Here is a 15,982-nt window from a genome sequence, read left to right on the forward strand (position 1 = left end):
AAAGAACACAAGGATGAAGAGGACTGCATAGGAACATAAAGTACAAATATAACTGATGCCATTTGTTATAAGTTTCTGCATTTGAGGGGAAAACAGAAGGACTACAAACCTGTAATATAGACTAAAATCTAATAAAGAGTAAAATGCAACTGCACTTGCAGTCAAAGGTGCCAGCAACTCTTTTATAGTGGCACAATCCCATGAGCAGCCAAAAAAAAAAAAAAAAAAAAAAAAAAGGCACAAAGACTGAGTAGTGACAGCTGTGTGATTGTGTTTTATTGTGTTGTTTTATTTATTTTATTGTTTCCTTTATTGCTCTATTATTTTACACTGTGGGGGATGCACTTATGTTTTGTTATGGTGTTTATATATATATATATATATATATATATATATATATATATATATATATATACTATGTGTTGTGTGTGTGTATAAAGCCTAAGCAGTGTGCAGCCTATTAAGATCTGTCATGCTGAACAGTAATATTCTTTACAAAGGATGCCTCAGGCTCCCTTACGGCAAGTAAATAGTGTTAGTCAGCACAGTTCTGACATGTCCCAGAGGGGAGGAGGATGAAGGGTGCAGGGACTGCTGCTTTCTCAGCATTCCAGTCACTGCAGAGGTCTCATTGAGGTCCTTCATGCCAGCGTCATGTTGTACCTAATCTCATCTGTAGTTATTCTCTAAGATTAGCCTATTAGAGACAGGTTCTGGTCCATTAACTGCTCCAATTATTATTACAGTTTTGGAGTTTTTAACTTTAAAATGAATGAGGATTCCAAGTATGCTTCCAAGTCTATCAAATGTCACTGAGCAGTCCTTACCTTTAAACAGGGTTTAAAATAGGGTTATGGCAGAAAAAGAAAGATCTCACTGTTGCTTCTTGTCACATTTAAGGAAATGTGGGGAGAGAGAAGAGTAACAGCTTTTGATGTGTATACACTCAAATTCACAGTTAAAAAAAGGTCACAATATTGTTGATAAAATCCTAATGAAGACCAAGCCAAAAACCTGAAACCTGTAAAAATCTACTTTTAAAATCCAGTTAAGCTCAAAATTATGTTTTTTCCTGTTCTGTTTCAAAAAACTGGCCTCATAAAAATCAGTCTGATTTGGATATTTCTCACCATCTACTGGACATCTACAGAAGTGTCAACCCTCTCAAACATCGACACTGTCGGGCAAAAAAGGCTGAGATGTTGACTTTCTATTGCATGGCACTGAACAGGAGTGGCCCTCCAATCTCGTACATCCTGTATGACAATAAAGGTATTCTATTCTATTCTACTCTACAACAGTCCTAAACTGTGACCTTGATCTTTCTTACAGGTCATTTCACAACTAGTAGCGCCGGTCTCTGGCTGCATGACCGCAGATGCTCGTCAATGACAATCAGTTGAATCTAACATCTAACACAACATAAAAAAGGGAATAAAGCAAATTCAGCATGTGCAAATTAGGACTGTAAAAGGGGGGGAAAGTGCTCACAGTGGTTTAAAAACAATGATTTCAGTGTACAGAGAATTTGAGTGTTTCAACCTCCCGCCCCCAAATAAAAAAAATAAATAATCAAGGCAGGACACCTCTTTTTTTGCAGAATTTTATTCTTTAAATTAATTTATAAAATCTCATTTACGTTTTGCTTCATTTCACTTCTCTTTATATATATTCACCAATTAACAATTTTTGGCTATTTTCCCTTTCCACCCCTATGTTTTTTTTCCCTTTCCACCCCTATGTACGCCCACATATTGATCATAAGGTCCATACTCCTTCACATACACATTGTGCAATGATCCTCAGTGCCAAGGAAGGTGGAGTGGGGCGGGGCGGGGCAGGGCAGGGCAGGGCAGGGGTATGGATATGGGCCTTGTACAGAGCATGCCAAGAAAAAGGTTAGGGAAACAGGGAATGGTAGAGGCTGCCTAACTACACCACCACTGCTAATATCATAACCACACATAGAGGTAAAAGGGAGCATTCACTTCCACAATGACTTGAGTGTTTCAAGTGTGGGATAAACCAATCATGTTAAAATGGCTCAAAGTGTTCCATGACATGTTTTCCCAACATCAGTAATTCATATCAACTGACGAACGCAAGCCCCACATTAGATACTGATCAGTCAGTTTCTCATTAAAACTGTGCCCACAAACTTAGCAGCAGCCCTGCAGACTGTTTAGCCCTTTGTAGTGACCTACACAAGTTATCAGTCCACTGCTTCAAGTGAAATCCACATCCGATGGTGTGTGAGTAGGTATCTATGTTGATGGTTTTTTCTTTCTAGGCTTCTTAAAAATTCCAACATCTAAAGACACAAAGCTAAACTTTAGTAAAATCACAGATTTATGTTACATTAACTGTACATCCAGGCAAGCCACATGATTTTGTTTTCTACTCTGGTGAGATTTGTTCTTCATTTGGCAATATGATCGCTCAACATGGCTCAATACTTCTGAAAGTCGTCTTTGTTGCTGGTATGATTTGAATTGAGTAACTGAAATATATCTATGATAAATATCTAGAAAGTCTTCTTTGATGGAAACAGAAAAAATTGCACACCTCCCATAAGGGCACTCCAGACTTTTTTCTGATACCCAAATTAGCACAAGAACATCTTTCAAAGAACCTTTAAATCTACATCTAACTGGTATCAAAAGATCCCTTCTTTAACATGATAAAGACACGAAAGACAAATTTCAGGTTTGAAGGGAAGGAATGAAAAGAATGAGATCAGATGTCACTTCCTGAAACCAGTGTGTTAAGGTGATATCTTTAAGCAAACCAAACAGGTATCAAACCTGTCCCCAAGTAAAACATGTACAATGTTCACAGATGTATAATGTGTTCATTGCTGCATATTTATGTTAATATACATGGTAGGTATGTTCTGTATTTAACACATCCATACTCTTAGGTGTACTTTTAATTCACTCTGAATTCTTCACTTAGCTGTCACAGAAGTGAACTTGGTTTTCTGGCCTGTTAAACATGTTAATGTTAAACGTACAGGCTGGTTAAAGACAAAACAGGGTGAGAACGACAACATCAAAAGCTTAAATACACTGGGATAAGACAGCTCAATGAGTTTAAGGCATTTAGAGGTTATTCCTGACAGAACATAAAGGCTACAGTAGCCTAAGCAGTCTGTCAAATAACCCAGACTCAGACTTTTTTTTTGTTTAATGCAATGTGATTTAAAATTAGCCCTTGGTGATCATCAACTGTGACATAAAATATTTCTCCTCCTACGTGGCAAATGAAAGTCTAATTACTAAAAAAAATACACACAAAATGTATGGCCCTCAGTGTCAAATGTAAGCAGAGCATATATACTCTATATGCAAATTAATGAGTTTAATTCATAAATCATTGGCATAAATACCTCCCTTCCCACCCCACACACATCAAATAGATGTGGATTTTAGTGTCTTAAAACAGGTTGTCAACATAACTAGCAAGAAATAACTCAAAAAAATCCCAACCTGCTTAACAAAAATCTCTGTGAAATATAGTGCAAAAGCAATGTGGTCAACAGTTCATCTGCAAAACTGCAAGTGTTAAGTGTTAACGGCTATGTACTGTATCACCATCGCACTGAACTGCATTAAAGTCTGCAGGTGTAACAGCTGGTTTTTTTGCCTGTCACCTGTACGTGCAGAGGCTTAACTTCTGCTGGCCTCTACCGACTGACTAACTCTGATTGTAAGAGGTGGGTGTTTGCTATTTCGCTTAAACATCAAATTAAAATGATGTAATAAATAAACAATTTCAGATTTTAGGGCTAGTTTAAAACCACAATGTCATACTGGGTGTATAAGCTGAAGCCATTTGAGGTAGACAGAAACCATGTTAGAGTATGTACTTTCATACTGCCTAAAACATATCAACAGGCTCACAAACTGTCCAATTGAACCGCAATCCCTTGAATTGTGGCCCAGTGTGAGACTTCCTGTGATCCCACCCAAGACTAACAGGGAACCACTGATCTAGTGCAGGGGCACTACAACATCATGATCCATGAAGGCTTGAGAAGTGTAATGAAAAGGGATGAGGGGCTTGGAACTGACACAACTACCAGAAAGAAATCAGCTCCACTTGTCTTCAATGTCTCAAGTCAACAGCAGCATTTAACCTCAGTCCTCCAACCAGAAACAATTGAATTTACAAGGCATAATCTTTTAAATAGAATATATGGCATCTGACCATTGTCTCAATGTGTCCCTTTAAGATATATCCCACCCCACACCCACATTTATAAGTTTATACCCCAAAATTCTTAATGCCAGACCTCATGCCCATTTAACAGTCTCGTGTTGTTCTAGAGAATAGAGATTAAAATATATACTATTGACTTATTGACTTCCAGTGTTTTCTCTTTTTTCCTATATTTTTTCAAGTTTAAAAAGACCCCTGTATCACAATGCAAGCTCAGAGGTCTTTTCTACACTCTCTAACACACACACACACACTCACTCATTCAGTCAGTCACACATATATATATATACTGTATATTTATATCTATATATATATATTTATATATTAGAAGATTTTTTTTTAGCTGAGAAGTTAGGCAAAGTAGATTATGTTCATTTGGACAGAATTCATTCAAAATGAGAAAGAATTAAACTCGTTTCTTCAGTTTCCCTTTTGATGAGGGCAAGATTAGAGGAATTTGGGAAGCGCTACAACATCACATGACTACTCAAGAGCAGGTAGCAAGGTAAAAGGAAGAAGAAATAGATAAAAGGCCTGAACTTGTACAAGGCAGAGAGATGGGCAGACGATATGGCTCTCTGTGGCATGTGCATTCAATGGCCCTACAAGAGTAAGAGAAAATGTACAAAGTTCAAGACAGGGTTAGAAACAAAGAAAAAAAAAGTGAGATGAAGAAAGTGAATGATTTAAGTGGGAACAAAGTTAAAGCAAAGTTAAAGCAATCGTGCAAGACTATGTTGCAGGTTAAGGGAGGGGACTAGAGGGGGGGGGGGGGATATATATATATATATATATATATATATATATATATATGCCTGATTCATCGGTACACCAAATGAGATATGGTGCCAGATTTGAAGTTGAGCTGATGGTTGGGCACAAAGTTGTGCTGAGCATTCTTTCGCGTGCACATATCTTTTGCATACAAGCCCATGCATGAGTCACATGACACTTTGGAACAGTTTCACACAGGTATGTGTTGCACCTGGCTTGTTGCAAAACCCACACCGCGATCCCCCCATGCTTATTCGCTCACTGCTGCCTCCCTTTGGAGTTGTCAAGGCAACAGACTTGCTGGGAAATAGCTTAGTGGACATGAGGGGTTTCTCCACCATCTGGGGGTGAGGGTGGGGATGAGAATGTGAGTGGGTCAGTGTGAGGGGGTGTGGATGGAGGTGGGAGTGAGTATGAGTATTAGAGTAGACAGAGAGCTTTTCCTTGACAGGAATGTATCCATCAAGAGGTCGTGGGGATTTGGGATGGTAGTCCTGGAGGCCACAGCAAGGGGAGGGATCCACATCATGACAGGCAGAACAGAGGATCATGTCACACCTCTGGCAGGAGGCCATTGTAGAGCAAGCCAGCCCACAACCTTGACACTTCACACTACCATGAGCTTTGAGCAGCCACCCATCCCTTGCATCTCGAGGCTCTCTGGACAGAGGTCGAGATGGAGTCAACCTTCCTCCTGTACCAGCCCCACCCCTCTCTGTGTACAAGTCAATCTCATCTAAAGAGGATGGATGATAGGATGTGTAGGGATCCACTGGGGGAGGTGACTGAATTGGGAAGAAATCTGCAACAGGGCTATAGGAAGGTGGAGCTGCCACAGAGGAAAGAGATACTGAGGTGCTGGGCCTGATGATCTCATCCTTCATATCCTCTTCTGCATCAACAAACAGAGGCTCCTTCCTTAGACTCAATGAAGCCTTCAAGACAGGCTTGCTAACCGCTGCATGCCAGTGACCAGCCCCATCCGTAACATCCACAGACTTTGACGGTCGGCTACCTCGCCTAAGGTGGTGGGAATGAGGCTTTTCTATATCCAATGGCCGCACAGACAGGCGAGCCATATCTGCCCCAAGGCTGTCACGTCTGCGGAGCGCTTCAGCACAGCCAGCTGCGTCATCTCTGCAACCTCTGCGGAGCTCCAGGGCCTCCAGTTCTGAAGCTGAACCACGGGCCAAAGCCACCACCTCTCCCAGAAGACGACACTCTGCCTGAGCCAGGAAGAGTTCAAAGGCCAACTGCCGCAGATGAGTGGCACCTCCTGGGTGCTCCTGCAAATGGAACTGCGAATCATGGTCACAGGTGTAGCCAATGGTGCGCATTAGAGTTCGGAGTTCAGTATCAGAAATGGCAGACTGCAGATGGTACACATATGGGCCAGTGAAGGTCTTAAAGAGAGAAATGAGATAATCAGCATAAGTATCAATTGTTGAAGACAGGCTGACATAACAAAGCTAAAATTAAAAAAAAAATAATAAAACAAGATCTCGTGTTATTCAGTCTACCGTCATTTGTACCATATTAGATACAAATCTATGACACAACGCAGATAGTCAGCACAAATTACAACATCCACAAAAGGTAAAGCTGAAATGACCACTTCTCTAATATCAAATACTTATTTGACATATAGTTCCAGGTACAGATGGCTGATAAATTAATGGAAAAACCAACATAAAGTGTTTTACAATGCCACCACAAGTGGGGAGATGAACACTGTTAGTTCCAAAAATGTTCTTCTTTTTGGATTTGATAATGGTGATAGAACGCTGTCTAACACGTAGAAAATCTCCCATAGGTATTCAATTATTGAGATCTTGTGAGGGTGAAGGCCACAACATAATTCATATGATTCATAACGCTTTGTGCCCTGCGTATGGGGGCACTGCCCACTTCTATTAGGATAGAAAAGTTTCACTCCAAATAACTTTGCATTGATTTGCAATGCTTTCCCTCTAAGGAGACAAGTGGAACCAAAGCATACCATTTTCCTGCATAAAGTTAATATTAACTAGGTATGATAAGTCGTTTGAAACTGAAAAAATAATGTTTTAAATATTACAAAATTAAAGTATTTTAAAAAAAAAAAAAAAAAAAAAAGGTCAAGTAGTTTAAGAGACAGGGAAGATTACACTGCTGTGCTTTCTACTAAGCTGGTGGGACCAAACCTTTGTTTGCTTACACACTGCACTGTGTTAAGATTTGACAACAAGTAATTCGTATAAAACAATATGAAATTAAAAGACAAAAAATATGAGGACTATGCTAACTATGGTAGACATTAGGATGTATAGGTTGTTCTTGATCAGTCTGTTTCTAATATTGACTATTCACATAGTTTATATTACATTTCAATAAGCATGTAATATTTAGCTCACACATCAACACCATTAATGTCTTAATATTATGCAGATATCTGCATAAAGACTGTGGATGCACACAGATGTGAAAGTCTTGTTTCCACATTAAAGGTCAGGAAAGATATTAATGTTAGATGTTAGATTCAACTCATTGTCATTGTGCGCACAAGGCACACAACAAAATGATCGTTCCAGATCACTCATCCAGGGACGAGCATCTGCAATCATGCAGCCTCATGCAGCCAGAGACCGGCGCTACCATTAGGCAATGTGGTCTAAGTGTCTTGCCACAACGCAGCGCAGGGACAAGGGCTCGAACCTACCCACTGCACCACTGCCACTGCCACTATACAGTACCAATCAAAAGTTTGGACACTGTGTCCAAACTTTTGGTACTGTATACTGCCTGCAAAAGATAGCCTGAAACATATGTGAATTGTATGAATTCACAGAAGTATAACCCTGTTTTTTTTTTTTTTTCGTCTCTGCACTGACCATTTGCCAAAACTCAGAAAGTAATATTGGACAATAATGATTATACTGATTGTCAACTTTAAACTCATCTAAGCAAGAATAAAATACCCTGTCGATAAACTAAACTCACCTTTATACATCTGAATTCCTTTTTCCAGGGGAAGAGCAGGAGGTTGGTGCAGATGGTTTCCAGGGTGTGGAAGGCTCTCTCCAGGCTCCTGAGGTTGACTCCTCTCTGGGAGCGAAGGGAGTTCTCCACCACTTCATAGAAACGCACCATGCGAAATCGTTGCCCCGGATCTGGCTGGTAGGCTCCTAGTAGAGCCGTGGCTGTGGAAAGTAGGGCTTCACTGTCCTTGTGTCTACTTCTGTCTCCGTCTTGTGTACTTCCAGTCCCCGTGTGACTCCCTCCCTCCTCCAGGCGCTTCTCCAGTGCTGTCACATACCTCCGGAACAGGTCCTCTTTTAACTTTGCATCCATTATTGGCAGCAGACTATTAGTCAGCTGTTATACTTTTCTGAGAGAGCCTCACGCCTTTTAGCATACCCTGCCACAAAATGCCACATTCAGGCACCATTTTTGGTTACCATTTTTTTTTTTTTTTTTTTTTTTTTTTTAAATTGTACACACTGGGCCACACTAAATGTTAATGTTTTAGAGCAATGGACGAGGAGTGAATCTTTGCATCCACTCAGCAGCACATCCTCTAAGCAAGAGGTGCAGCTGTCTGGTGCTTTCAGTTGGCGTAGCTATGCTGCAGCCCGTAAGGACTCCTTAGTATGAGCATCTCTGGTTTTGGCTCAAAGCCTAACTTGTTTCCAGGAAAACAGGCCTCTGTCGTGCAAGATAATGTTGGGGAAGGTTTGTCTTGGCGCTCTATTAACACACAGTTGTAGCTATTCCCTTTCTTGGTTTCAGCATTTGTAGAGTTCAAGGTCACTCATCTAGAAGTCAAATTCATGACGTTGTGGTTGTTCTCAGCCATCTCCAAGCTGAAATGACACAAGAGATAATCATTACAATAAAAATCCCCTATTCTGTTTATATTCTCCAAATTAAAAAAAAAGAAATTTAACTGTCAGTAAGCATGTTTTGAAAATCTAGTGTTTAGATGAGAAGGAAGTTGTACACTATTCCCAGACAATTTGTGTCCACAGAGGGACAAGAGGATGGGTTATTTTGGGTGGGTGGGTTATTTTATACTGCTAAAGGCCTGATTATTTATTTTTATTTAATTTTCATGATGTAAACAAGAAACAGGTCAGGGAAATTATAATGTAAGTAACCAGGACATGAACACACTGCTGATGCATACATCCCTTTTTTCTTGCACGTTTGCGCCAATGAATGTTTCAGCTATTGGTACATAACCATAGTAGCGCTCATCTAGATTGGCTCAGAACGTATAAACAAGCACACTGTGCAACTGATACGAGTCTTGAACTACAGGAGAGCAAAGATTTCGCTCCTCGTTTCTCGCAAGCAGGCTGGCTATACCTGTTACCTTACAACCTCTGCGAACATCCGCTCACTGAGCTAGCAACCAATGAGCCTCAGCCAGCAGCATGCTTTACAACTGCGTATCTTACTACAACAAAATTAGTCCGCCATAACCAACTGCAAAAAAGAATCACACTCCCAGAGCTCATATATTAATTCTTCATGAGTCTAAAACCAGAAGCAGCCACTGGCGTGGGCCCCCTGCTGAATATAAGCTAAACAGTGAACGCCCATTTCAGCGCAGCTGGCTAGCTAACAATTGCTTTTGGCTAGCAGGGCGTTACATCGCTACACAGACACCATTCGCCAGATTGAAATCAATAATCAGTACATACAAAGTCATTTAGGCAGCGCTCTTTTACGACCAAGCGTTATTTTGCTGCCACTAAGATATCACGCCACTTTTTCAAGCAGAAACAGCATCATTCGCAAAGCTTACCTTTAACAAGTGCTAGTCATGGCTAGCTACGCCTCCTCAGCTGTTGGAAATTCCCAGTATAACAACACGCATGCGCCTAATCCTGACAGTTCATCAGCATCAGGAGCCCACGTGCTAAGGAAAGGGGATACAGACCCCAACTACATCATCCCCCGGTCTTTTTTTTTTTTTTTCTTTTGGAAAAAATATGGACTCGTAGTGCACAATGACAGATCTCCCACAGTCATGATGATTTCCGGTGGTTTGCATAAAGATTTTCTGCTTTTTCGCTGTGAGTACCTGGATAATTCTGAAAAATTACCTACCTATATATTGTTTTTTTTTTTTAATGAATAGCTGGGTCCCAGAGTCTCTGGGGGTCGTAGATTTAGTGCGTATGTTGTACAATAATGTGTTACGGTGTTTCCTTTCGCCGATGACTCCGCCCCTCGCGCTTAAAAAGAACAAGAACCCGATGACGTCGTCACGGGGACGGTTGGTGCTGGTGTGACACAGACTCAGTGAAGAAAAGAAATGGCGATGCTCGGAGGTTTTAGCGCAGCACAACACAAAAAGAACGTCTCTGACGGGAGCGGCGACGTGTCCGAATTCGTTTGTCCTGTTTGCCTCGAAAATTTTCGAGAGTCCAGTAACACCACAATGTGGACATACGTGAGTATTTTGCCGTATATTTTCGATCGCCCTCCCCATACACCCACGTCTGCCACCAACGATGCAGTGAAAAGAGGCAAAACAATGGAGGAAGGGGCTTCAGTTTAAGTATGTCGGCGCACCAGAGTCGCAAAATATCGACCTTGCGAGTGTCTGTTCGTGCTACGACCTGGTTTTTCTCTTTTTCTATCTCGAATATGTGGCAAAAGCAGTTCAGCTTGCTAAATCAGTTTCAGTTTTTTACATCAAAAAGGAGGCCTCACTTGGGAGTTGTAGTTTGGATGTGTATTGGTGTAATTCTTGAAACTGCTTTAAAGAACTACAAGTCCCTGCGTCTTCTCAAGATGGGGGGACTTTCCATTAGATTTACAGGAAGGTCCTAGTTAGTAGCATAATAAAGGATCTTTTTAATGACAGCATTTGTTTGATTTTTTTTTTTTTTTTTATCATGTCAGTAAATAGAATTGTTGCATGTTTTTAAAATGACTCAGGTTACCAGAACCCAAATTAAAACTGACAATTTATCTTGTTCAGCATCGCATTCCTTCACCCATCTCTTGACAGGTTCTGCCAGAGTTGTTTGCAGGAATGTCCTGCGTCCACAGAAGCCTGTGTGTGCTGTATGCCGAGCCACTCTGGGCCACTGTACTAAAGCTGCTGAAACTTGAGGCTCTCATTCAATCTTCTGTGGCAGCCTGTAAGGGATGTGGAGTGCAGGTATGTGTGGCTAAAAAGCAAAAACGAAAATGTTGCTCAACTGAATGATATTGTTGCTGTTTTAAACAGAATGATGTGGACAGATTACTCCCATATATGAAGCAACCATAGAGGCTGAAGATTGCATAACTGCACATGCATAAACTTAATATTTTGCTCAGTTTTAATTTCTGTCTTTATATTCAGATAGTAGCAAATTGCAAACACAAGCCAACACTCTTTTGTGTTGTCACATGATGGAAGTTACTGATTGTGTAATTTTATTATTATTTTTGTCTTCCTCCCCACCCCCACAAGGTTGGCCCTTTCTAAGATGAGAAGCCACACAGCTGCCTGTTCAAATACCAAGAATACATTGAGGAGGGAGTTGAGGACAACTGCACAGAGCCAGCCTGCCATTGTCAGGTGACGGTAGAAGTAGAACGTTTATTTGCTATTCCCTTCATAATAAAAGCTAGATAATTTACACTGTAGAGTTGGACTTTGTGCAATCGCTGCTGCTTGTTGGGTTGCATAAATTAAAGGTCACCTTTGAACCAATACCATTCCAACATAAAAAGGAAAAGTGCAGCCCTGTCAGTAATTTCAATGAGATGACTTCATTGACATAAGAAGGTACAGAGGGAATGGACGTCTGTTGGCCCAATCAAATAAATGCTAGGATGCATTTATGGAAGAAGTGCCAAACTGGAACTGTTTACCTCATCTTCATTGTGACAAATGATAAAATAATATCTTCACCTTTGATATAAAATTTCCCCCTTTTTTTGATAGTATTATAAACTCCTGCTAGTGCATTGTTGTTTGATAAGATTCCAAACTCAGATCCATTTCTCCCTGGATTATATTTAATGTTTAAGCACAGACCAGGTTTTCACACTTAACAGTCTTGATTAGAAGAGAAAGGTATTATGATGTAAGCTCAGGTACCTACTAAGCATTCTGTATTTTACCTCTCATAATTTCTAGTCAGGTTTTTGCCAGAGTATATAGAAGATAGTATAACAATTATCTGTAGATAACAAGATTATTGACAAGTTATATGAAAGTAGATCTGGTTTTATTATATTTAAATGTTACAATTTTCTGACAGCTCCTGGAGAAAATTACAAGATGGTTTGAGAAGCTGTCACTTGTAATGAGGTTATGATGACTAATCAGGAAGTGGCCTTTGTAGTAGCTTTTTATTTATTATTTAGCCAGATGGTGGCTGTAACAGCAGCCTTTAAAACCAAGGATCCACAGATTGTGACATAATGGGCCAACACTGTTTAAAGAAATAAACTGAAACTATTTTTTGTTTATTTTGGTATTTAATCGTCCCATCTCTTATGCCAGGAAACAGATTAATCCTTATTATAAAAAAATATTTGAACTGTTATTTTTTTCTTTAAATATCCAGTGTAATGTTGTTGTGACAACAGATAAAGACGGGCCCACTGACTGGGGTAAACGTCATCTTATTTGTTGATGAGGCCTTTATCAGCCAGTACTGAAATCAGTTTGTCATAGTGGTTAATCCCATTTCAAACCAAAAAAGTCAGCGATTATATTTATTATTAAATCTCATAAGTGCTGATATATTGGGATAAATATATATTGCTATCAAACTATTTGTTTTCCGTTACTGTTCTAAGTACAATATTCATGTAGCTGAGAAATAAACTTTTTTATAAGAAACAGATTAAAGTGATTGCTCACTAGTGTACACGCTGATATTTCTGTTTCACTTCCACAGTCCAGTGCCAAATCGCTACACCTTCACCTGCCCCTACTGCAACTGCCAGAACCTCGACCAGGACGGCCTGGTTGAACATTGCACTACCCAGCATGCTCGAGATGCACGCCAAGTAGTAAGAAATCCCCTCTGTGTCATAATTTCATTGGTCACTCCGAGTTTCCCCACACATTCTGTCTTCAGCTGGGTTAATATGTTTCATAGATCGTTTTATTACCGTCATGTTTTCTTTAGGTGTGCCCCATCTGTGCCTCGATGCCTTGGGGGGATCCTAATTACAGAAGTACTGACTTCTTCCAGCACCTGAAGATCAGACACACTTTCTCATATGATACATTTGTTGTAAGTAAAGCACTATCTGTTTGGGGGGTTTTGTTGTTGGGGTTTTTTTGTTTGTTTTTTTTATGTTAATAAATGCTAATTTAACGGACTTCTTTCTTTCTCACACTTATGAATTCCCAGGACTACTCCACAGATGAGCACACAATGATTCAGGAGGCTTTACAGCGCTCCCTTATGGACCACTGAAGTGTGAAAAACAATCCACCTGGTGGAGGGAATCCAGAGAAATGAAGGGATGATGGTCTTGAAAAGACAGAAACACACAGTGTCATCATTCATCTATAATGAGGATGGTGGTACTGACTTATTATGGGTAATTATTTTCATAGGGAACTGGTATCGTAACTATGAATATATAGGTTTATTATTCTGAAAATAATGCAATATGGTTTAAAAAAAAAAAAAAAACATACACCCTGTACTGTTTGATTTAGCAGTAATACTGTGTTTCTGGTGTGATCACTTACCACCCCACGACCCCCACCCCAGCTGAGTCTGTAGACTGGATAGTTTGTTAAGTATCTGCTAAACTATGTTTGTTAGGCTGTTTGTTTATTAATGACATGGTGTCATCTAGCAAAAAAACTTCCAAACTTGTGATTAAAAATTCTCCATTGTCAATACTTGATGTTATGAGAGGGTGTAACCACTAGGTGGCTGCCTGTTGCCAGCAGACAACAAACTTCACTCAGTGAAGTCATCAAGTAACAGAAATGTATATTATTCTACCTGAGTGACTGCATGTTTATGCAAAAGGTGAAAGGATTTTTTTTTTTTTTTTGATTGAGGCATTCAGCAGATGGAAGCTCTGTCTTTTCAATGCTGTCTTTGATTGCCGTGTGTGTGTGTGTGTGTGTGTGTGTGTGTGTGTGTTAGAGCATGGGTGTGTTCATGCTGTTTTCACAAATCTACTGGTAAGAATAAATGAGGGTCAACCACACACAGAGATGGCAATTTTTGCTTCATTGTAATGCTACTCCCTTATCTCTTTGTGCCTGCTGGTAGATCTTGTTTCAGACTTCCAGAATTCATAGGGCTAATAGTTCATCTACTGAATCTACAGATGCAAATAGGAGAAAAACAGAGGGGGGAAAAAAAAAATCAGCGTGTTTGGGTCCATTTGGTCATTTTCATTTGGTTGCATGTTTCTCTGCCACAAGAGGGCAGTAGAGTTCTACCTTTCTTTGATAACATGACAACAGCGGGATCTAATTGAAGACAGATTCATTGTATAAATGTTCTTTACCCAGTGCTTTGTTCTCCACTTTGGTTTGGTTTAAATACAGCATACAAAATCTCACTGGTCTTTGGATATTTTGGTTTTGGTGGGGTAATTTGTCATAGTTAAAACAAAAGGACCACAATTTCAGTTTATGCAGTTGATGAAGTGACATGACTTTAAATGTAACTTATTGATGTCTGTTTCTCATGCCCAGTGACTTGGATAGTCTTAACTAAAAAACACTCCAATTTGTTGTGGTGTTCACTTTTTTTTTTTTTTTTTTTTTTTTTTATTTTTGTTTTACTTCAACAGCTTTGAAAAACAAAAATCCATGCTCATTATTTGTATGTTTCCAAAAAGACAGCATGTTAAGTTAGGGGGTTTAAAAAAGCAGTACAACTTTGCTTGATTTTTACTGGATGTTTTTTGTCTTTATTTACAATTGTGAGGGGGGTTTTTTTTTGTTTTGTTTTGTTATACATCAGTGATGTTTTCAAAATACTTGTAAGATCACGTACAATAGAACAAGCTCCTTTGTCTTCTACCAACAGGTAAATAACAATCCTAACACAGCAGATTAAGTAGCTCTAGAGCAGAACCTCAATGCCTTCTCACCTGGTCTTTGGTTCCACTTAGAACTATATGTTTGTTTGTTTGTTGTTTTCCTCTCTAGTGCAATGTGTAATTTTGTGTGTTTCTAATGTTAAATGACTTTTTTCTTCTTCCCCCCCCCCCCCCCTCACTATATCTCTCATTCTCTTTTGTCAGCCCTACTGTCAGCAGGTGCTAAATCCTGATAAATTAAAGCTCTTTAATTATTTAAACCCTGGCCCCAGAAATCAGGAGCAGTGATTTATACCTGTGTGTATGAGACATGTGGGGGAAGAAACAACACTCAGTGCTGATGGATGACCAGTGTTTGTGTGTGAGCGAGCGAGAGCAAAAGGATTTAAACAGAACTGTTCACGGTGCTTCAAAAACCGGACCTGCTCAGTTCTCATAATCTGGCTATGAGCAAAGCCAGAGGGAAAAACAGTTGTGGATTAAATATGGCGAGCTTTCTACAAGCCTTTGCTTATGTGTTTGAAATCAAACCAGGGTCGCGACATACGTGCAGAGATCTTGCGGTGTGGTTTTGCATTTATGTGTAACTTCATGACGAAACTCGGGGCTCTTCGGTGTACATTGTCCTCAGAGAGAGAAAACCCTCTCGTCTCTATTCTTTCCTCCAATTTAAAAAAAAATTTATTTTTTTTTTTGTTTCTTTTATCTGTAATTACTGTAGCTAAATGATTTTACAGCTTTACACCTAGCTCTACAGAGAATCTCACCCACCAAAACTTCTTGATGTTGTCCCCCCTTTCTTATCCTTTCTTCTCGTTATGTTCCCCCAATCAGGTTTTTGCTCCTGGCAGATAGAGGAGTGATGTTAACTGTGAGAGAACTAACGAGATACTCGAGTGCTTCTGGGCAGGAAGGAAGTCGAGCTGAAAAACATGGCAGGGAGAAGTCTTTCTTGTCTGTTTGG

General features: G+C 39.8%; 2 protein-coding genes across 2 annotated transcripts; one reads left to right on the top strand and one right to left on the bottom strand.

The window, feature by feature from the left end:
• Nucleotides 1-5,040: 5,040 nt before the first annotated feature.
• spata2 (spermatogenesis associated 2) lies at nucleotides 5,041-10,122 on the bottom strand. Its single transcript, XM_030733955.1, is given in 4 exon segments — nucleotides 5,041-5,185; nucleotides 5,187-6,398; nucleotides 7,975-8,837; nucleotides 9,785-10,122. Coding segments are annotated over 3 exon segments (1,707 nt in total). The 5' UTR covers nucleotides 8,326-8,837; nucleotides 9,785-10,122; the 3' UTR covers nucleotide 5,041.
• Nucleotides 10,123-10,237: 115 nt separating this feature from the next.
• On the top strand, nucleotides 10,238-14,532 carry rnf114 (ring finger protein 114). The gene is given in 9 exon segments (XM_030733956.1): nucleotides 10,238-10,396; nucleotides 10,398-10,435; nucleotides 11,000-11,027; nucleotides 11,029-11,097; nucleotides 11,099-11,153; nucleotides 11,452-11,557; nucleotides 12,891-13,005; nucleotides 13,125-13,232; nucleotides 13,353-14,532. Coding segments are annotated over 9 exon segments (684 nt in total). The 5' UTR covers nucleotides 10,238-10,297; the 3' UTR covers nucleotides 13,419-14,532.
• The last annotated feature ends 1,450 nt before the right edge of the window (nucleotides 14,533-15,982 follow it).

Source organism: Archocentrus centrarchus, chromosome 7, assembly GCF_007364275.1.
Source record: "Archocentrus centrarchus isolate MPI-CPG fArcCen1 chromosome 7, fArcCen1, whole genome shotgun sequence".
NCBI lineage: Eukaryota > Metazoa > Chordata > Actinopteri > Cichliformes > Cichlidae > Archocentrus > Archocentrus centrarchus.